Here is a 22,330-nt window from a genome sequence, read left to right as displayed (position 1 = left end):
TGTGTGTGTGGAGCGAGCGGAGGGGAGCCGTTGACGTCGCCTCCCTGACGTTGTGTTTTAAAAAAGATTGAAGATGGCGACCAGCTCGGAGCGCAGTCCTCCTCCGTTCCCCGACTCTGAGGACCAAGATGTGCTGGACACTGAAGACGTCGGAGGTCGAGACAGTGATGAAGACGACGGGGACGACATGTTCATGAGCGCGGTATGTCTGCACGAAGTTAACGCTAATCCGACGCTTGCTAGAGCCACCTCTGATTTGGCTAACTGACATTAACTGTCAAAGAAGGCACTACTTGGACCCGTCTAGAAGGGAACTCTAGAGTTGTGGAACTCTCGCGAGATTTTTACGAGTAATTTCTTCATTTTGAACTTTAATAATGTTTTATAAAATGACAACGCATTAGGTTATTGTCTGACTAAATATAGAGACAAAAGCACTTGGTTAGGGTTAGAGGAAAGAACGTATTTTGGGTTCAAATTATCACTCTCGCGAGACCTTTCGCCGGTCTGGTGTTCCCTTCTAGATGCGAACGTATTAGCTAACGTCAGCGAAGAAAGCTAATGAAGCGCTTTTAGCAAAAGTTTTACAAGGGTGTTTACGAACATTTGTCTTGTTTTAGCGTGTAGGAAAGAGTCAGAAAATAATGTTGACGTCCGTAACTGTCATGTCAGATAATGTTAGACTTACAGCATTCACTGTAACTCGAATTATCAAAGCAGTGTGAGGGTTTTGATGCAGAAAATCTGCCCTACACACCTATCATCACGGCTGTTAGCTTTAAACAGCTTGTGTTGATCTTTGGTGCTGTTGCAAATGCCCATGGTTGCATTGATTCCTTCCGTGAAAGTTGCGATGTGTACGTCTGTCTAGCTGTGATTTGATCAGAAAGCCAGATAACATAAGATACATCTAATTCAATTCCTATGTGGTTTCTGATATGTGGGTATTTTCTGAGCAGAATATATCTCACATTTGTAAAACTTTCACACTTCCTGAAGGTAACCTCAGCAATTTGGGTGTGCAGACATTTGCAAAGGTAAAGCAAGCAGCAGTTTGCAGAGAATGAGGTATGTGTGGTTTGACTGTGAAAGCTGGCATCAAATCGGAGGTGATGCTGCTATTTATATTAATAATCCGTGGTTAAAAAAAATAACTCTCACTTTTTTTTGAATGAGGGTTAAAAAGCTTGGCTCGAGCAGCCTCCTGTCATGTGAGTGAGCTGTGGTCACATGGTCAGAACCCGGATGTTTTCCCGCAGTCAAAGTTCAGAGGACAGATTGAAAAGTTGCTGTCTTTGATTTTTTTTTTTTTTTTTTTACTCTCTGCTGCATGGAAAACATTACTCAGCAGTTGTGGATGTTACAGTTAATAGAGGCTGTAGCTGAAGTAATGCTTGGAGATGGACCAGGCAGGCAGTGGCCGTTTGTAGATTCAGAGTTGCCTCATGAATAAAGAAAAAGTGAAAAAAAAAAAAGTTTACATAGTGTTACTCAATGTGATGATTAGCAAATACACCCAACCAGTTGCCAGTTTATTTGGTGCATCTGGCTGAGAGGCGTTTCTAATGTTTTATCAGCAAGGGCGGAGTAAATACTACACCTCTTGGTATAACATTAATACAATTTAACATGGTGCAGGGCAGTTTATCAGTATTATATTGATATTGTGTTATGAAACTAGATATCATCTTAAATTTAGGATATCATTATATCATGATAAGTTCTGTTTTTTCACCGGTTTTAAAGACTGCATTACAGTACTGCTGATTATTTAGCAAAAATCTCATTATGGAAGCATTAATAGTCACACCTACAATATTGTTGCAATATGATTATCAACAGTCCTACTGTCAGCGATGTTTTGGATTAATATTCATGCTTCATTAATGTGTATGTCTTATTTTACTGCTGTGGATGTCGAAGGTTGTGCTAATTTTAAATACTTTGTACTGTTGGGTAGTTGAATCTTAAGCAGTGCATCATATTCAACAGGGTCATCATATGTTTGCATTATTTAAGAATCAACAGTATGTTAATTTAGAAAAATAAGTGTATATTAAGGTATATATCGAATGTCATGGAATAGTCTAAAAATATTGAGATATTTTTTATAAGCCATATTGCCAAACCCTAAATCAGTAGCACCACAAACTACAGCCTCCACAATGATGATAAATGTGAATTAACACTTCTCTAAAAGGTTTCAACAAAAACAGATTATTTCAACCTTTAGGAAAGTACCACACATTACGACATGTCTGTTACATTAGACTGCATTTGTTGTAGCAGGGTGTACCTAATAAACTGGCAACTATCTAGGAATTCAAACTAAATATTGGGGCAGACTAAGGAGAAATTGATATTATTAATAATTATTTTGAGAATGAAATTCTAAATGATAGCTATATCAGCTATAATATTGTATTTTGAGAGATAATGTCAAAGCATTAAATTTGAATTATTTGGCAAAATGCTCCATAAAAGCCAAAGTATAGCTGTGAAGATTTTTTTTATGAACTTTACTAGAAAAAAAATAATATTTGTTTTTGTTGTTGAAGTGATGTTATATTTGGTTCAGTCACAGCTATTAAATATTAAATCATCCATTGTTGCTCATCACATCTTAGTCATTCCTACTTGCAGATGTGCATAAACTACAGGTTATATGAATTCATTTTTAAAAGACAAAAATACGTGAATTATTGATTTTCTTATCGGCATTGGCCATGAGAAGCAGGCAATTATCTATATCAGCTGGAAGAAATTCCATATTGTCATCCACTGTTTTTAATGTTTTCTTCTTCGAGGGAGAGTAAATGTTATGCCTCAACACAATGCAACTACAGCCTCCTAAAAGATCATCAGCTTGAACTAACACCTCTTAAACTTTTCAGCAAAACATTACAACCTTTTGGAAAATATAATAAACATAATACAGAATAAATTGGCAACTGTCCATCGTCTTCTTTGTGAGCACTCGTCTGACAAAGCTATTTCTGAAACATGATAAAATGTTTCAGCATGACTCTGATGGCTCAGCGTAGAATCAAGTTGAACAAAACCATGCAAATGAGTCTAAAAACAAACATCAGACTGTTCACTCATAAATTCAGAGCGACATTAAGCTGGTAGAGAGCCACAGTCACCACCTCCAGTATCAAGTACAGCTCACACTGAAACCAACGTATTTGTTAAAACCTGTTTGATTCCCCTAAAATCCATCAAAAGCTGGTAATCTATCACCAAAACCCTGTTTTAAATCTTAATGTGGCTGACTGATTATGGTTGATGAGTTTGTTGGAAAGTACATGCAATTGGGATGTTAAGAGCTTACAACTGGATATCAGTCACTTTAGGCAGTTTAAAGTTTGACTTAATGAGCATTTATGATATGTGGAAATGTCTTATAATTTTGGAATCTCCATGCAGTCATTTGGAAAACATAGCCTATTACATACTGAGGAAAAGGGATTATGGTAGTTTATTAATCCATTAGTCAATTGACGTAAAATTGAATCACCAATTATTTTAGTAATCAGTTAAATATTTTAATCAGTTATTGGGCAAAGCAGAGCTAAATTTCAATGATTTGAGGTTCTCAAATGTGAAGTTCTGATTGTAAGCAAATAATTTGTTGGGTTTTGGACTGTTTGTCAGACAAAACAAGCAGCTGGGATGCTTCACTTTGAGCTCAAGGAAATTAAAATGGGCTGGTTTTTTTCCTTGTTCTTTTGGGAAATTTCCTGACTATATTTTATGTCTTGTCATTGGTACAGTTAGTCTCATGTGTAGATCAGAGATCTGATTAAAAGTTTGGATCGGCCACAGAAGATTTTTAGATTTCAGATTGGGCGATGTCATTCTTCAGTTTGGGGATGGCTGCTATAAATCATTAAATCTTTTCCTTTCATCTCCAGACTGGCCCTTCAATGACCGAAATGGACCCCACGCTGCCACCTGCCAGTCAACCCAGTGAACCCAGTGATGTGTTGATGAAGCCTCCCGTTGACATCATGGATGATCCCTTAATTGAGCCCATCAGCAGCCAATCAGACAGCAAACCAGCGAGTGAAGTTGTCAGCGAGCCCTCGGATGATTTTGTCGACCTAACGAACAACATAACCGACTCTCCCGATGACTCAGTCGCAGCTGAAAGTGCCGTTGCAGACGCAGCAAAAGGCACAACTGAAATTCCTTTAGATGAGCCCACAGATGATTTTGAAGACATATTTGGAAGTGAAACTGAGGCAACAGGAGAGGAAGTTAAAACTGAAGCACCGGGAGAGGAAGTTGAGATTGAAGCACCGGGAGGGGAAGCTGTGATAGCAGATGTTACTGTCGAAGCAGCAGCAGCAGCAGATAAAACTGAAGTGACCAGTGGTGTTACAGATCCACCTGGTGATGAGAAAACAGGAAGTGATGGTGAACAAGAAGCAAAAGAAACTTCCACTGCTCCAGTTATCGACCTCAGTGAGCCAGTTATCGACCTCAGTGCTGATTTGTTAGCTAGTGACACACAACAGCCACCTGTCAGTGACAAAATTGTCAACCCTTTGGTTGACCTCCTTAGTGATGCTCCTCCCGCTGCTGTTGAGAAAAAACCCAGCCCGGCCACGGTCGATCTGTTCGAAGACGAGGGAAGCGACTTGTTCACAGAACCACGGCAGACTAAATCTGCCAAGCAGCCGCAGAAGAGCCTCTTCGGTGAGGCCGACGAGGATCTGTTCGGCGAGCCGCTGGGTGCCACCTCAAAGAAGACAGTTATCAAAGAGCAGAAGGACAAACCCGTCACAACCAAAGCTGCCACGGTTGTGAGCAGTATAGGTGGACCTCTGCTGGACAGTAGTCCTGCAGAACCGGGTGACATCTTCAGTGAGGAAGCCATCACCACAGTGCCCAGCATCAAAAACACCAGTGCTGTCAACCCCAAGACTAATGGAGTCCACTCTGAAGAAGAGACAGACATATTTGCTGGTAGGTCCACTGTTTTTCCTGTTGTGTATAAACATTATCAGAATTTTGTGTTAAGGTTGTCAAAAGTCAATCAATACTTTTTCGATACCGATGATTCTTGCATTCAGTGGTATCAAAAGTACCAAAGTAAGATTTTTCACCATGTTCAGACATTTTATGAACCAAACAACTAAATGGTTAATCAAGAAAATAATTGACAGATTAATTGACAATGCCAGTAATTGTTAGTTGCAGCTCTACTGTTTTGTATGCTTTTCTTTTTGCCACAATATAGAAAGAGGTGTCAAGCTTTTTAATTTCTTATTTCAGGAAATTTGAGCCTGTGGAAACATTTACATTCAAAGTGAGATGCAGGATGGAAATGTTGGTTTCTGTTTAGTTTCAATATGAGTTTTATTCGAAGTAAAAACAACCTGAGCCAACTATAATTTAAAAAGCACCAGATGGTCATATCAGGGGATTACAGATTGTTCCTTTTTCTCCAGTGTTTATTTTTTGGAGGTCTGTTTGCTGTTATTAGATAGCGGACAGCAGAAGGTTGCCAGGAAATGAAAGTAGACAGACGGAGGATAACGCACAACAAAGGGTCATGGGTAGACTTAAACCAGGGATTCATTTCATGGTCAATGTCTTGAAGGTCCAGTGTGTAATATTTACAGAAAGTAATTGGCAGAATATTTTCCTCACCTTAGAATGAGCCATTTATATCTACAGGAGGCTGAACAAACCAAACACATTCAGTTCTATGTTCCAAATTGCATACTTTTTCATTTTACTTTTAGTACATAATGCAGCTGCCCTTACAAAGTACTTACTTAATGCAGTATGCATGCAATTGGAACATACAATTTCCTCATAACATTTACGACTTGAGCTTGGATCCTCTCACTCACATACCCATCACAAAAGATTGTAGCTCAGATTAGCGCGAAAAGCATGATGGCTTGCATACTGCAAAATGCCAGTGGATGCAGTTGGACATCCTGGTACTTTTGGCATAATGCATTTGTCATTATATGTATTGGGACATACTAATTCTTTTCCCATACTGCTATACTAAATAGTATGATAGTATGGGTATTTGAATGCACCATGGGTATAGATATGTCCTTGCACTTTTTTTTTGCAAGTTTCACGGCCACTGTAGGTTCTCTTACACACTTGGGAGGGAGTGAGATGCAGTGTTTGCAATCTGCAAGCTCACTGCTAGATACTCATTAATCCTACATGCTGGTCCTTAAAAGGAAATATGATGGTGCAGCTTTGCAGCCTCTGTGGGAGTGGAGCTGCACCCTGTAGCTATAAATGTCTCATTCTAAGGTAATAAAAACCCAATGATTCTTATTTTCAGGTGATTATACACAAAGTAATGTAAGAATATTACATACCATTTCTGCCATATTCTGCCAATAAAATCCCCGTAAATTTTACACACTGGACCTTTAAAAGAATACTTCACTTTAGCAGTTCTACAGTGTTGTGGGATTCACTACAGGCAGTCTTAAAAAGGTTTCAGATCTGTTCAGCTCAACCGTAGATATCATCTTTTTTTATTTTTTACTTCACCCATTCTTCTTACTTAAAACCTGATGCATAATTACCCACAGTGCAACTCGACCACTGACACAGATTCAGGTGTGTTATGCTAGTAGCCTAGAGCCACTAACCCCAGTCAGAGACGAGGAGTAGGCCCACAGGTCTGGTAGGATTACTTCTTTCTAACTTCCCACCTCCAGTTTTTTTCTTTATCTTCAAACTTGTGGTCTTCAGCTCCAACTGACGCTGACTCAAGTTACATTTCACTTGAGGACATTTATCAGATTTCATGCCGCTCCCTGTGGAGCCACAAAACACTTCATACAACATTTTTTACAGTTGCACTTCCCAACACCTGTTAACAGACTTTGATGGGTACGAACAGGGAAGTTCCCTTCTAACTGATACAAACAAAAGAGAAGATAATTTACCCTGGATGCTGGACTGGAATTAGATTTGTTGTTTCTGTTTCCCCTTACAGCAAAAAATGGGTCACATAAACTGTCCAATAAATGAGGCGCTTGTGACTTCAGTTTACGAGCATGTGTAATTGAGCTGTATGAAACTGAGTCTGGAGGCAAAAAGACAGACAAATAGTCATCATGATTTCCTTGTGCCCACAGTGATGTCTTCATTATTGTTTCTTTTATCTTTCTGAACAGTCCACAAACAAAGACGCTTCATTTACCGTCATAAATGACAAAGAAAGCAGCAAATCATCACATATAAAAATCTGGAACCACGTTTATTAATAAAACACATGCATACATAGAAAACTGTAGCATATAATATACAGTAGGTTACCCCAGGAGAACCGTGTGTAATATTATTCAATATAAAGGTTTAAACACAACAACTGGATATAAAATTAGAAGAAAATATAAAAATACATACCTGTATATTAAATTAAATGTCATAAAGTGCTGTCTCTGATATCTAATGTACAACCAGTGTAAATACATTGGACGTATTACAGTGCCAGAACAGTCCAGGATGTAGAGTAAATAATGACGTCTCTCTACACATTTCCATTCAGCACACGACTCTCAGTCTCACTGTCATCTTTGTTTTTTTTCCTCTCTAACAGAAGCCACAGTGGAGCTCTCTCTCGACAGTCCGCGGGACGAGAGAAAGAAGGATGCGATGTCCAAACCGTCTGCGTCCGCCGCCCCCTCTCAGCCAGCTGCTGCCAGCCTGACCAAGCCGCAGTCTGCTGCCCTGGAGGAGGTACACACACACACACACACACACACACACACACACACACACACACACACACACACACACACACACACACTAATCTCAGAGTGAAACTCTGAAAACTGTTCAAGTTTTCTGCAGTATGACAAGACTTGGTTGTTCAAAGTAGTTGTTTTTTTTTTTTGGCTAGTTTAATATCTTACCAAAACAAACATTTCAAAATTAATTAAAGTGTTCACATTTCCTCCGAAATCCTGATTCTGCGGTAAGAAAATGTAGTTATAGAAGTGATTGCTGACAGACACGATGGGCAAATTTTCACTTTCTGTTTGATATTTGTTTCAGTTGGAAGAAGAGGAAGAAGAAGAGCTGGAGGATAAATTTGACATCACTGTCTCTGTCAAAGACCCAGAAAAAATAGGTGAGGCTTATCATTTTTATTCTGTTTGGAATGAATAATGTAACTAGATGTATTTAGTTCATTGTAATAAAGCTGCAAATTGGTTTGTGCACCACAGACATCAAACAAGCAGAGATTATTCTTATGAGCTTCAGTCCTTGATTCTATTATTTCAAACAAGGGAAACTACTGATAAAGTAAAAGAAACTCACAGGCACCTTGCATTGAGTAATATTAAGTTAATATTAAGTATTTATTATCAATTTGTGTCTTTTTTGCAGAGTCATAAAATAAATGTCTTCCTTTTTTTCTTTTTAGGGGACGGGATGAACGCCTACATGGCCTACAAAGTAGCTACACAGGTAAAAACTTATTGATAAACAGCATTTCACTTGATTACAGTGACTCATCAGGTAGGTAGATACATGCAAACGTGCAAGACTTTAATCGTACAGCACATTTCTTAACGTGCCTCATGTGACATTTTTCCAAAATGTAAAAATGTTCAGCCTGTATGCCAAACAAACAAAAAGCCCCCTTTAATATTAGCATCATACGTCCACAGCTCAGTGCCTTGTCCTCTAAATATAGTCTTAGTCTCCCTCGGCTATGGATGTTGAATCCAAACCAAAAAAAAAGGCTCCAAGGAAAATAGTTGCAGCTCCAGGAAGTTTTCTTTGTTTCTTTTTCAGCCAAAAATTGCTCTTTTAATAGTAAAGGTTGCCGACCCCTGCCCAAAACGATCCCAGGGGAAATTTAGGCATTCAGTGGCTCACACGGCCCACACAAAATACATCAATACACACAAGAATAAAAAATAAAAGCAGCAGTCAAGTGATAGTCAAACCATCAGAACTACAACAGAGAGCTGCCACTTTGATAGAGGATGGTAAGAGAGGGAGTGTAAAGTAATGTGATTAAACAGTACAGGTAGTGCAAACGTAGCAGTACAGGAATATTGTAAACTGTGGATAAAATAACATGCAAATTGAAGATAAATATTAAAAAATGCAAATGCAGGCAAATTGTGCAGGAGGCCGACACAGCCAGTAACTGACCAAGTCCAGGAACCGAGAGACAGAATGACAGATGACTAGATTATTTTACAGAACAGCAGTAAATCACCAGACTGAGGCCTGTCAGCTGCTTCAAATCCAATAATATGAAGAGAACGAACTCTGTGTGAACTCTGTTTCAGACCACGCTGTCGATGTTCCGCAACAAGACATTTACAGTGAGGCGACGCTTCAGCGACTTCCTCGGCCTCTACGAGAAGCTCTCTGAAAAACATGGACCAAATGGATGCATTGTGCCTCCACCGCCAGAGAAGAGCATCCTGGGTAGGCTGACTGGCTTTTACTCTTTTGTTTGATGAATTATAAATCTGATCTGCTTCAACTATAAGAAGGAATGCTGTGTTGCAGGTATGACAAAGGTGAAGGTGGGAAAGGAAGATTCTTCATCCGCAGACTTTGTTGAGAGAAGAAGAGGCGCTTTGGAGAGGTAAGAGAGAAGGAATGAAAGGAGGTTTTGAAATTAAATTATGAAGATTCAGTTACAAAAATTATAGCGCTTTGGCGTAAGAGAAAGTTAATTTTCTGTCAAATCTGATACTCAACACTAAGGCTGTGTTACCCCGCCTTTTTTCTTCTGACAGATATCTGCAGCGGGTGGTAAATCACCCATCACTTCTCCAAGATCCTGACGTCAGAGAGTTCCTGGAGAGAGAAGAAGTAAGCCAGAATTGAGTTTTGATTGTGAAATACTCTTTATAAGGGATTTTTTTTAGGTGGGATTATGTGAGGTATGGATCCATAGTCAGTGTATTACCTGCAGCCGACACACAGCAGGAGTACACGTGTAAGGAAGCTAAGCGATGAGCTCCTGTGGACAGGATAGGCTGTAAAACGTATTTTAGCAACTTAAAGAAAGGCCTACCTAAAAAAAAAATCAACAACAGAGCAAGTGTACACTATATGTAGAATATTTTCACAGTTTTTCTTTATCTTCAGACAGCCTTTACTAACAGGAATCCACTGTTATATAAGCCAACTATAACTCTGTCCAAAGCAACCAGACTCCCTTGATTGGATAGTTTATTATGTTTTTTTGTGACTTATGTGAATCTGAACCTATCTTTAAAAGCACAAAGTCACACAATAACACAGCCTAACTTATCGAGGCAACAGTAGACCAGCAACTCCCAAGTTCTGTGAGATAAATTGCTGCTTTTGCAAAAAGAGTCTGATTGTTTTGGAGTGAGCTTATATAACAGCAGTTTCCCGTTGGAGAAGACTGTCTGACGGCAGGATAAAGCAGTGAAAATATTCTAAATATATTGCACACTTAAACTGATTGTTTGTTTTAGGTGGCTAAAATACATTTTGTTGGTGACCCTGTCCACAGCAGTACATTGTTTAGCTTCCATGCTGGTACTCCTGTCTGCTGCTGCATCCTGGGGCCGTGTCAACCACCATGGATCAGAACCCAAACAACCCCACTTAAATTAATCCCAATGATCCCTTCAAGATCATGAACCCATCTGTCACACAATCTCAGCACATAATAATTGGCTGATTAAATGATCTGTCTTGCATCTAGAAATCTTGAATTTTGGGGAACACCCTTGAAGGGGGTGTATTGTTCTTCTGCCGCTTACTCTTCTGTGTGTCTGAAGTTTTACCACACTTGAAGTACAATCTGGTGATAGCTGTGTTATATGTGTTTGTGTCTTCAGTTGCCCAGAGCAGTGAGCACCCAGGCTCTGAGCGGCGCCGGCTTCCTGAAAATGATCAACAAAGCGACAGATGCTGTCAGTAAAATGACCATCAAGATGAATGAGTCGGACGTGGTGAGTTCAGCTGGAAACGGACGCTGCTGCCAATCACAACGCTTTTTCATTCCCAAGAAGCTCTGATGTAGCAGATCAGTTCCTGTAATGAGGAAATCTGCATTTGCCAGCAAAAAGCAGAACATTTCAAGTTCACAGTTAAAAGGCTGAAGATGGCTCGACATCAGTCCCAGTATTAGTCTGTTAACTTGTTTGTTTTTCATAATTAATCTGAATTTTCTCTGAGGAGAATTTGCTTTGAGTAAAAATACAAGATATTTGTATGTTGTATGTTCTATAAGTATGTTTATAGAAGGCCTAAAATGGTGGTATAGATTGAACCTTTTTGTGTCAGAGGGGTTTGTTTTGTTTGTTTGTTTGCAGTAGTGCAAACTAACATTTAGCAAACTATATTTAGTAGATAGCAGCACCATAGTTCACTATAATCTGAAGGTGAGGCAACCAGTCACGCTGATCAAAGACCGTGTTTGTCAAAGGTTGGTGTGTAAAGAAACTGAGCCGTGATTTCATCTTCATCTGAGCTCAAAGTACCACACCGAGCTTATTCAAATATTCAAGTGAACGTTTATTCCAGCTGAATAAACTGAAAAAAATCCAAGGGCATTAAACTTCTGTGGATTTTCCAGTGTGTTACTTTCTTCTGAAGTAAGCACCAGTCACAAGTAATTTGCATACATGTTGGATCGAGGTTTTGTATAAAACTAGAAAGTCTGAAAAAGAACCTGATTTGAATTAGATTCTGTTATGCATTTATATACTTGGTATATTATTTCAGCTTAGTAGCCAAAAATACTCCTGTTCAGTTTTCATACACATCAGCATCAGATCAGAAATACTTTATTGATCCCTGAGGGGGCATTCAGTTGCACTGCAGTTGTTCCAAACAAGAATAGAAATACACAAGCATGAGGAATTATAAGAAATAAACAAACAGGAACATAAATAAGAAGCGTGTTAAAATTACAATTATGCTCCAATAAACAAGGTATAGATATAGAAAAACAGAAATGATGTGCAGTACAGTATAACAAAAGAGTGTTATTGCAGTAAAGTGGGTGTGTAAAAAAGTGTTGAAATGCAGGAATATTATAGATGTGAGTAATAACTGAAGTGTAGAGTATAATGCAGTAATGATACCACTTTATGTACCAGAGTATTGCACAGTTGGATCATTATTGTTGCACAAGTACAGGATGGAGATATTGCACAAGTTATTGTAGGTCATTTTGGGTAATTTAGGTCATTTTTCCACGGTTGAAGATAGCCGTCATAAATACAAATAAATTACAGGCTATAGTTCTTGATGACCAAGACAAGTCTGATTCAGTCCAGTAATATCTATGAATTATTTTCTCTGTGTTATCCTGAACTGACCAATCTGTGTTGTGGACAATATTCTCTCAGACAACATTTTAATGCTGACCCCGTCTGACCGACTTCATGTGGCTCATAATGTCACAGAGCTCAGGCCTCGCTGATGAAACGAAGCTTAGATGTTAATATGTGGAACAGCGGTGGGAGTTTAACATGAGTTGAACACACAGAGGCCTTTATGTTGGAGTTTTACTAACTGTGTGTTCTGCTGCAGTGGTTTGAGGACAAGCTGCAGGAGGTGGAGTCTGCAGATCAGCAGTTCAGGAAGCTCCACGCGCTGGTTGAATCTCTGGTCGTCCACAGGAAAGGTTAGTCATCTTCAAGTATAAATGAAACCAACTGCTTATAACACCTAAATAAAGAGAAAATTTTAAGACAGTCTTTACCAGTGTACTCCATTGTGTCCACAGCCAGACCCAGAGAGTAGTTTGATTGATTATGGCTCACTTGTTTATTACTTGTGGTTTTTACACGGTGTAAAATTTATTAACATTTGCATGAATTTCTGGTTCTTTCTTCCCCTCCAGAGCTGTCGTTAAACACAGCCAGCTTCGCCAAAAGCACGGCCATGCTGGGCAGCGCTGAGGACAACACCGCTCTGTCCCGAGCTCTGTCTCAGCTGGCTGAGGTGGAGGACAAGATGGAGCAGCTGCACCAGGAGCAGGCTGCAAACGACACCTTCAGCTTTGCAGAAGTCATCGCAGATTACATCCGCCTGCTCGGGGCCGTGAGGGTACTGAGAAAATCTCATATCTGGATGATAATTCTGCGCAGTGAAGTATTCATTTCTCAGATAGTTTAATTAAAAAGAACAACAACATGCAAACAGCAAACTAGATCCTCCGAGTTTGGTTGTAGTTAAATGTCACTGCAATCTCAAAAACCGCAGGCCTTTCCATTGGCTTATTATCTGTCACGAGGTTAAGTCTGACATTTTCATTTAGTCCAATTAGTTGTGCTGGATCCTTGGAGGGAAAATCCCTGCCAGAAAATTTCATTTTGACAGAGGGACAAGATGAAATGCCAGTAAAATTGTAAATTTAAGCCAAAAACTAAGGAGAGGATGATGTTAGAATTGATTAATCGTGTGTGGTAAACATGGAATTCAGTATCAGAGTGATGTAGTACTTTGTTCAAAAGCTAAATGTCAACTTCAGTATTTCTTTTTAAATGAAATTAAACTAATTATACCCCCACAACAAGCAACATGTCCATTAGTGTGGACTAAAGGCTTGTCATTTATTTGGACAGTTGTTCTGAATCTGAGACTCAGCTACCGACTACATGGCTAAAGTAAATAGTGGAGTATAAACATGAAATGATCCTCTGTGTGTCTGTGATCTGCAGGGGTCGTTTGATCACCGGATGAAGGCGTGGCAGCGTTGGCAGGATGCTCAGTCTGTGCTGCAGAAGAAGAGGGAGACCGAGGCCAAACTGCTGTGGGCCAACAAGCCGGACAAACTGCAGCTGGCCAAAGAGGAGATCGCTGAGGTACGACGCCGTCCAAAACAAACACGGTGAAAATAACTCGAGGCTCAGATGTCTGAAGTGCTGCAGTTTGATGTCTTTTTTTTTTTTCTTCCAAGATTGAGAACAATGTTTGAGTAATGAATGAACCACTTGAAAAGCCTTCATGCTGTTCCTGTATCATTAAGTTCCTTTATAAACAGGAGCACGATGAAATGGAGACTGGCGTTAAATTAGATTTTAATCACCGCAATTTATATCTGTTAACTTTTCTATTGTCAGTACACAGTAAAGGAAATATGGTAGATTTTGCATTTTTCTATCATCTGTTTTTAATGAAAAATCGTTACAAACTAATTCTGCACCGGTGCAACATTTTCCTGTTTACCTCCTGGCAAGAAAGAGCTCGAATATTAAATGTTCAGATTTGTAATTGGTCTCACAAAACAATGTTTCATCAATAGTGTACTTGAAAGAATTTTTTTTTCTCTCCCATTTTTATTGGATTGTTTACAGCTGAGGCTCAGTTTCAGCAGGACAATCACCAAAAATACTTGAAAAGTTAGAAATATTTGCAGACTGTGTCCTGGTAGCTCAGCTGGCAGAGAACTTAAAGCCATGAATCGCCTGCAGCAGCTGTGGGTTTGACTCCCACCTTTTTCCCTTTGCTGCATGTCATTCCTCCACTCTCTCTCTCCTTTTCCTGTCATGTGTTCAGCTGTCCTCGCATAAAACTCCTAAAATATTTATAAAAATGTTTATATATTCACAGCCTACTCATGACTTTTACTTTTGAGAAGTCAATGTTTGGACTTTTAAAGTAAAGTCAGAACTTTGAGACAGTGAATCAAAAACTCAGTAAATGTAAAAGGGTCGTCCACACCAAGAACTACAGTATATAACTAGATAACTATTACAGTAACTATAAATAAAGTCCACACCACAACAACAACGACAATTAGTGAACGATATTGTCAGGATCACTTTCATAGTGATTTGATGAATGATGAATGACAGCCAATCAAAATCCACCTGAACTTATATTTACTGCATCTGTGCCTTGGACAGGAAGCATGTGGTTGTCCATCAGTTTGCTTAATTTCATGGCTGTTTTTCAAATAACACATATATAAATGTAATTTTACCTGAGACATCGAGCCACTGATGGGGTCTCTGAAGTTTAGGATACGATCAAATCAATGTTGACTCTTGGTGGATTCTCTGAACTCCTCTCATCTTTGAAGAATTTTGAGAAACCATATCCTTTTCGGGTTTTTAAAGCATTTAAAAAATGTTGCAAATGAAACACACAAAATACAATAAATAATGAACAGACTTTCAGTGAGCGGCATAAATCAACATTTTATGTCCAGAAAAGGAGCAGGAAGAAGAAACATGCTTCTCTGGTCCGACCCCTGTTCTGTACTAATCCATCAATAATCAATCAGTTACATAAACCTGGTCTCCTCCCCAGTGTCCATCTACACCACCATGTTTGTCCTCTTGATATCTAATCCACAACACTCCATAATTAAGAATCTGAAAAGATGAAAATAACAACAGTATCACCATTAACATGGTTTACGTCTCCCCTCTTTGTTTCTGTAGCTCTCAGAGATAATATCTTTGTTCATCTTTTTACATTTTCTGATATTTTTAGTTCGATTTCTTCCCCACAAAATGCTGCACAGCAGCACCAGGTCATCAGTATCAATTATCCTGAGCTGCAGACACAGCTGGAGCTCGCAGCGAGCGCTCGGCGCCATCATTGACGGGACGTTATTTATCATCAGTGTGGACACACATTTTTATAGTTATTGTTGTTAGTGTGGTCGGCCTTCACTTTCTGTCATAATAACGTCTTAGAAACTCAACTTACCATGACTGTGATTGTTCTTCTTTTTATGATATCCTGGCATGAATGTGCTTCTCCACTGCCGGACTTTAAACTCCTCCTCCTCTCCTCTCGTTCGCAGTGGGAGGCGAAGGTGACGCAGTACGAGAGAGACTTCGAAAGAGTTTCTGCTACGGTGCGCAAGGAAGTCATCCGCTTTGAGGTACTGATGTTTGTCTCTGCTGCATTCACATGAGTTACTGGACGGCTGCAAACATTTATTAATTCTCATGATGAAATTTTCTTCATTTCATCTTACAGAAAGAAAAGGCCAAGAATTTCAAAAGACAGATAATTAAATACTTGGAGGCTCTGCTTCAGTCTCAGCAACAGGTGAGTGTCTCTGTGGACACATGAATATTTTAACATTTCCATATCAAAATATTCTTCTTGTCCAAACAGTTTGCATTCATAAATAGTATAAAGTAACTGAGAAAAGCTTGTCCAACTATTGCTGTCCTTGTTTTGACTGGGATGTCACAGAATCCTGATTTATTTATATTTTAAGGATTTAAAAGTCTTTGTCTGCGTCTGAAGTGGTTGTTCATGTTTTATATTTTAGGCATTTAGCTGCTGATCTTATCCAGAGAGACTTCATGAGTGCAGCAGTACAATAAGTTTGAATTAATAAATGATTAAATGGGAAAAGAGAGATATCGTGATCTACAATATTCCTGGGACCATAGAGGGATGATTTTTAAGTGGCAAGAAATAAAACATGAATGATTATTTTACACGATGACATGAAAAGGAAAGGTTAGGGTGAAAAGTAACCATTATTTTCATTATTTGTTCATTTGGCAATACATTTTTAAAATGTTTTAACATAAAATACAGTTTCAGGAGTGCAAGACAATGTCTTCAGATAAGACAACACGATGAGAACGATTTAAGACGTAACAAGATGAAAAATGACATAAAAGATGTATCAAGAGGGAAATGACATGAAAGAGGCAACAAGAAGAAAAATAATGTAAAAGACATAACAAAGATAAAAACTAACTAAAAGACATGACAAGACCAAAAGTTAAAGGTTCAGTTAACTTTGCAGAGAAACAGGCGGCAGAGCCGTTCTTCAGAGGATGATTTTGGAGCCGGTATTTTTTTTTTTCACTGGAGTAAATAAAGTGTGAACTTTTGCCACGTCTGGTGTTCAGAAGTTAAAGGAAAGCTGCACAGACATCTGTTATAAATCCTAAATATTAACCACTGACACTGTTACCTCTTTTTTTTTTTCTCCAGCTGATAAAATACTGGGAGGCTTTCTTACCAGAAGCAAAAGCAATCGCCTAATCCTCGAGCACCAGCCTTTTGGACGACAGAACAGGCTGCCTTCTTCTTATACACTTTACCTCTTGCCTTTAAACCAAGGAAAAATGCGTGCATTGTAAAGGGAGATACAATCAACCTGTTTTTTTAATCACCTTTAACATATATCTCTGTATTCTACTGTATTAATAATTGTATATTTTCATTTAACCTTCCACAAATATTTTCTTATTAGATGAAAAAAAAGAGTTTGCATATACAAAGATATGGACACGACAAAAGAGAAAAGTGCAGATGAATGATTCCATTAATTTCCACAGGAGAAGGGAAATGAACCGAGTCGGTTGTTCTCAGGATTTTCTCCCTCGTGTGATCAGGAGCTCCTTCACATCAGCAGTGGTTAATTGTTTACAGCGCGGCTGCTCTCTCATCAAATATTTCTGGGGACCCAGATGAAGAAAGTGGCCAAAAGTCTCTCTGTTTTTTCTTTTAACGACTCAAAGGGATTTAAAAAAAACAAAAAAAAAACATTATGAATTATGAGCACTTCCACCAGGTGGAGAAAGTTCTTAAGTACCAGCCATGTTTTTTTTTTTCTTTCCTTTTTCTTTCTTTTCCTTTCAGATTTAAAGGGATAGTTCACCCCAAAATCAAAAATACACATTTTTCCTTTTACCTGTTGTGATATTTATCCATCTAAGATCGTTTTGGTGTGAGTTGCAGCATTTTGGAGAGATCAGCTGTAGAGATGTCTGACTTCTCTCAAATATAATGGGACTAAATGACACTTCTGATGCTTAAAGCAGCAAAGAAATACTCAGAAGTGGTGCTTCTCTACAAAAAATCATGACCTGGTTACTCAAGACAATGCACAGGCCTTGTTGGGATTTATTTTCTGTCTGTCTTGATTTTACTGCAGAGAAAAAGTAGTTCCTACGTGAAACTGCTCACGGGTCTGTGGATTATCTTGAGTCATGATTTCTGGAAGGAGACACTGGTTTTGAGTTCTTCAAATGTACTTTTTGGCACTTTGAGCTCCACAAACCAAGAGAGAAGGCAGATGTCTTTACGATACTAATGATTATTTTCATTGTCGATTAATCTGTCAGTTATTTGATTTGATTAATCCAGTAGTTGTTTGGTCTATAAAATGTCAGTCAGTGTTTCCCAAAGCCCAAGTTGATGTCCTAAAATGTTTTTTATTGCCCACAACCCAAAGATCTTGAGTTTACTGTCATAAAGGAGTAAAGAAACCAGAAAATACTTAGATTTAAGAAACTGGAATCAGAAAATTTGGTCTTCTTAAAAAATTACTCAAATGGATTAATCAATTATCAGAATAGTTGATTTATTGCTGCAGCTCTATTTTATGGCAAATATTTCCAAAACTCTTCAACTCACGCCAAAACAATCTAGATGGATAAACAGCACTACAGGCCAGAGGAAAAATATGCATTTTTTGATTTTGGGGTGAACTGTCCCTTTAAAGTACTATTGATGCTGAGGGGAGGGGGTGCGGGGTGTTAAAGAGGCATTAGATTAGCAGGGTCTACAGCTGCTGCGGTCAAGGGTTGCGTTGTTCTGTAGGTCAAGCTTGTGAGTTTAATGTTTTAGATACGAGTTCAGTCATAGTGCAAACTTTACTCTTCTAACTCCACATGTCGGTGCCTTTTCAGTCAGAACGGTGTTTAACACAGTTTGGGAGGAAGTTGGACTCGGTTGTGGTCGACGCAGAGACTCGTTACTTCAACAACAGCCAGAATAATTAATGAGTGTCAGTGCTGAGATTAAAGGGCAGTTCTGGTATTTTCGTTTTAAGCCCATTTACTACAAATGAAGTGTTTTCTTCCTTTACGTTCTGACTTACAACTGCAAAAGTTTTTTTTTTTTTACATTCCAGACAGTCTTTGGCTTCACTACTATATGAAACCTACAGAGACTTGAAACTGGTGAACATCATGTCTGAGCCTGTTTTTTGTCAGAGTTGCGTCATTGTTGTGTGGTAATGGAGTGAGCTGCTGAGCGTCACTTGACACTTTTTAAGCAACACTGGCCAACTCTGAGGAAAATGTTTTGCTGAGACGTCTGCTGAAGGGATCAGTCTCCTCAACCAAGTTCACGTTTCTGCAGGTAGATTTTCTCGTTGTAGTGGTGAAACGAGAGGAAACCTGGAAACCAAAGTCTGCCTGGATGTCAGGACTCTGCTTTGTGGTGCTGAAACTAACATGGAGTGTCATTATCTGTTAATCTGTCGATTGTCTTTTTTTTTTTTTTTTTTTTTTTTTTTTTTCGGTTAGTTATAAAATGCCCTGTAGCCCAAGCTGACAACTTGAAAATAGTGTGAATATCAAAGGCACCCTGTGGAGTTTTTGACCAGGTAGCAGCAGCCATCAGACAGATGCTGCTAAAATATTCAAGTGGCTGTTTATAATTCTGTTGATGTAAAGCCACCCTGCTCTCAAAATACACCATCTGGAGAAGGACTTCAGTGACTGGCTGTCTCACTGCCTGCCAAACTCCATTAACATTTTGTGCAATTTAACCGTTATAAACATCTACTCCTTCTAAACGATTATTAATGATTTCTTACGACTCACAAACAGTAACTCACTCATTCAGCAAACATTCGGCTTTAATTTAAACTCAAATTAACACGAAATGAGAAAACAGTGACACAAATTATGGGCTTGAATAGAGTATTTCAATTTAGTATTTTTCATAATTTTTATGATTTATTACTGTAAATATTTTGCAGATTTCTCCTTTAAAGTTTGAGTCCCCATTTTTGTTAGTAACTCACACAGGCGACACCATACAGAGTCCCGCCAGTGTTTTCACACATGCCAAGAAACGCAGCAACAAAATGTGCCAACGAAAGCAAGGAAGAAAAAGACTGCTAGCTGGTAAACATGGACTCAAATGAGGCAGATTTCATTTGTTTTCCAGAAAACAGCCTCTTTAAATGTCTGATGAGGATGGAAACACATTCAACACATTTGTTAGATTTCCAGGACTTACAGTGCAGTTCGGTGGGAAACAGCGACTGTAAACATAAATTTGTTTACAAAAAAAATCTGCAGGGTACCTTTCATTTACGACGATATGAAACAGAATAGGTTGAACCATAATGACTATCCATAATTAATTGTCTATTGATCAGCTAATCATTCAGCACTAAACAACACTGTGATTTCTAGTAAATGGGCAACAACATGCAAAAAAAAAACCCCACTAGACTGGTCCTTTAAAAAAAAAAAAAAAAAAAGCACCAGGACTGGGCTGATGATGCCGAACCGAAGACGTGAGATTAATGTCAAATACTAAACGTACTGATGTCACAGTGAACCCAATGCTTCCCTGAAGCCTCAGTCTGCAGTTTGACAAGTTTAACAAACCGGCGTCACAGCTCCATGTGTTACGGCGGCCATCTTTTGATTACAGCTTTAATTCCACATTTGCACACACGTGTAGTGATGAGCTACACCGTCATCATCACTTAACTTGCAGACATTTCTTTGCACCATTTGTTTTTGTTTGTTTGTTTGTTTTGTTTTGTTTTTTGTCGGTTACATGCACGCTTGTTTTCAGCTGTTGTCAGATAAATCTGGTTGTATGTGCAGCCTCATACTGTATGTCATCACTTGTCTGTGCAGAGCAATGTCAGCGACGTGCACTGTGTCATGGAAATTTCTTTTAAAACAAATCAATAAAAGTTGCACTGTTTACACTTGGAAATTTCATTGGGATCTTAAGACTTCAGTGTCTTATTTCTCCACAGGGAATCTTTTTTTTTCTTAGCCTCATGTGAGATTCTTTTAATAACACATCAGGAGAGCTGGGAGTTTTTGGATGGAGTCAAAGAAACTATCGTAAATTCATCTGCTGCTGTTTGTTTCTCACATGTGGTGCAGGTTAGCAGGCGTACAGCTTGTCTAAAAACAGTTCCTCCTGAAGAGCAGGGTTGGGTAGTAACAGATGACATGTACTCTGGATGGCTCTGGTCCTGAGGTCACACTGCCTGCATGTTTCCCTCTTCAGCACACCTGATTCAAATGATCAGCTCGTCATCAAGCCTCTGCAGCAGCCAGACGACAACCTGCTCATTCAAATCAGGTGCGTTTGAGCAGGGAAACATCTAAAACAGCACAATGTCAGAGAATTTCTCAGGCGTCTCTTTCTGCATCACCGTCGACTCAAACCCACAACCTTTATCACCAGACCGTGAGCTACCTGCCAGGTGAGAAACCAGACTTTTGGCACTGCTACTGGAGAAATCAGACAAAGTCCTGAGAATTTGTGTTCATCTAAACAACATGGAGATGTTGTTAAGATTGATTGGACAGATGTTTAAAGATGCTTCTCTGTCCATTGATTTGAATGGTGTGCATGAGGAGAAGAGTCAAAATACTGAGATAAAATTCTGAAATTTACCACACTACAGCTACCATGACTTCAAAGTTTTGTCTTTTATTTTCATGAACATTAAAGATTGATTCAGGGAGAGCAGTGAAGATGCAGTGTAGAGAGTTTGGTCTTGACTGAGCAAAATATGTGGGAGGAGAGAGTTTTAATTAGTTTAAAAAACACCTCAGTGATAGACTTCATACTCCTGCAAGCTCAAAGCGTCTGAGAATATTTGCTTGATTAGAGCTACAATTGAATGAGAAGTGACTGTGTACTTTTTTCAACATGTTTTCAAAGTTTTAAACTTCATGACAGTTACTTTAGTGCCACCCAACACCTGCTGAGCACTGGACCAGATCAGCAACCTTCGTTTTTCTTCCGTGCATGAGAGCAGATTTAAGAATAGGAAGACCTAACAACAACAACAACAACAGACTAGAACCCAAACTATAACTTGACTGGTGTGATACATCAGATCAGATTAAATTTCTAAGGCATGTTGCTAAGAAATTGCGGTACAAAAATGAATGACAGTATTTGGTTCTTTTCATGCAGGTCTAAGATGAAATAATCTGTGGTTCTTCCTTAAGACCGACTACATCACTGTGACATAATTGGATGCAGGAAGAACAACAGATTTATTTCTGCAGGAGAACTCAGCTTTCTTTCAAACACCGGCTCCAGACACGTTTTTTTTGCTTTTTTTTGCAGCCACCACGGCTTCTCCCCCCACGTTAGGAAGGGCAGGGTGAGATGACGTCTTAAAACTCGCCACTAGATGTCACTAAATCCTACATATGCGTCCTTTAACTGAACTGGTCAACGCAGATAGATGTGAAAAAGCCAAACGGACGATTCAGGCCTGTGAACTCACAAAATGACCAGAGCAGCACCAGTCAGGTTGACTAAAAGTTTATACGTTAATGCTGCACTTTGATCACACTTAAATTATACTTCAAAC

The 22,330-nt window shown here is 39.0% G+C and overlaps 1 protein-coding gene across 1 annotated transcript; it reads left to right on the top strand.

Annotated features, from left to right (window-relative positions):
• Nucleotides 1–69: 69 nt before the first annotated feature.
• Nucleotides 70–17,824, top strand: snx1a (sorting nexin 1a). The gene is made up of 15 exons (XM_084733540.1): nucleotides 70–202; nucleotides 3,918–4,974; nucleotides 7,598–7,737; nucleotides 8,056–8,131; nucleotides 8,429–8,472; nucleotides 9,309–9,450; nucleotides 9,535–9,613; nucleotides 9,768–9,843; nucleotides 10,848–10,961; nucleotides 12,550–12,643; nucleotides 12,863–13,068; nucleotides 13,683–13,826; nucleotides 15,779–15,859; nucleotides 15,958–16,029; nucleotides 16,939–17,824. The coding sequence occupies exons 1-15, from the start codon at nucleotides 74–76 to the stop codon at nucleotides 16,987–16,989; spliced, it is 2,505 nt and encodes an 834-aa protein (XP_084589666.1). The 5' UTR covers nucleotides 70–73; the 3' UTR covers nucleotides 16,990–17,824.
• Nucleotides 17,825–22,330: the final 4,506 nt, after the last annotated feature.

The sequence above is a fragment of the Lutjanus erythropterus genome, chromosome 13 (assembly GCF_056507025.1).
Source record: "Lutjanus erythropterus isolate fLutEry1 chromosome 13, fLutEry1.hap2, whole genome shotgun sequence".
Classification (NCBI taxonomy): Eukaryota; Metazoa; Chordata; class Actinopteri; order Lutjaniformes; family Lutjanidae; genus Lutjanus; species Lutjanus erythropterus.
Note: the sequence above shows the minus strand (reverse complement) of the source record. Positions and strands in the feature narration are given on the sequence as shown.

Bases quoted from the DNA above. Each gene is read 5' to 3' on its own strand.
- snx1a (XM_084733540.1), top strand. From the start codon at position 74: ATGGCGACCAGCTCGGAGCGCAGTCCTCCTCCGTTCCCCGACTCTGAG. The intron at 9,844-10,847 runs GTAAGCCAGAAT...TTGTGTCTTCAG, and splicing joins AGTTCCTGGAGAGAGAAGAA to TTGCCCAGAGCAGTGAGCAC. The intron at 12,644-12,862 runs GTTAGTCATCTT...CTTCCCCTCCAG, and splicing joins TCTGGTCGTCCACAGGAAAG to AGCTGTCGTTAAACACAGCC.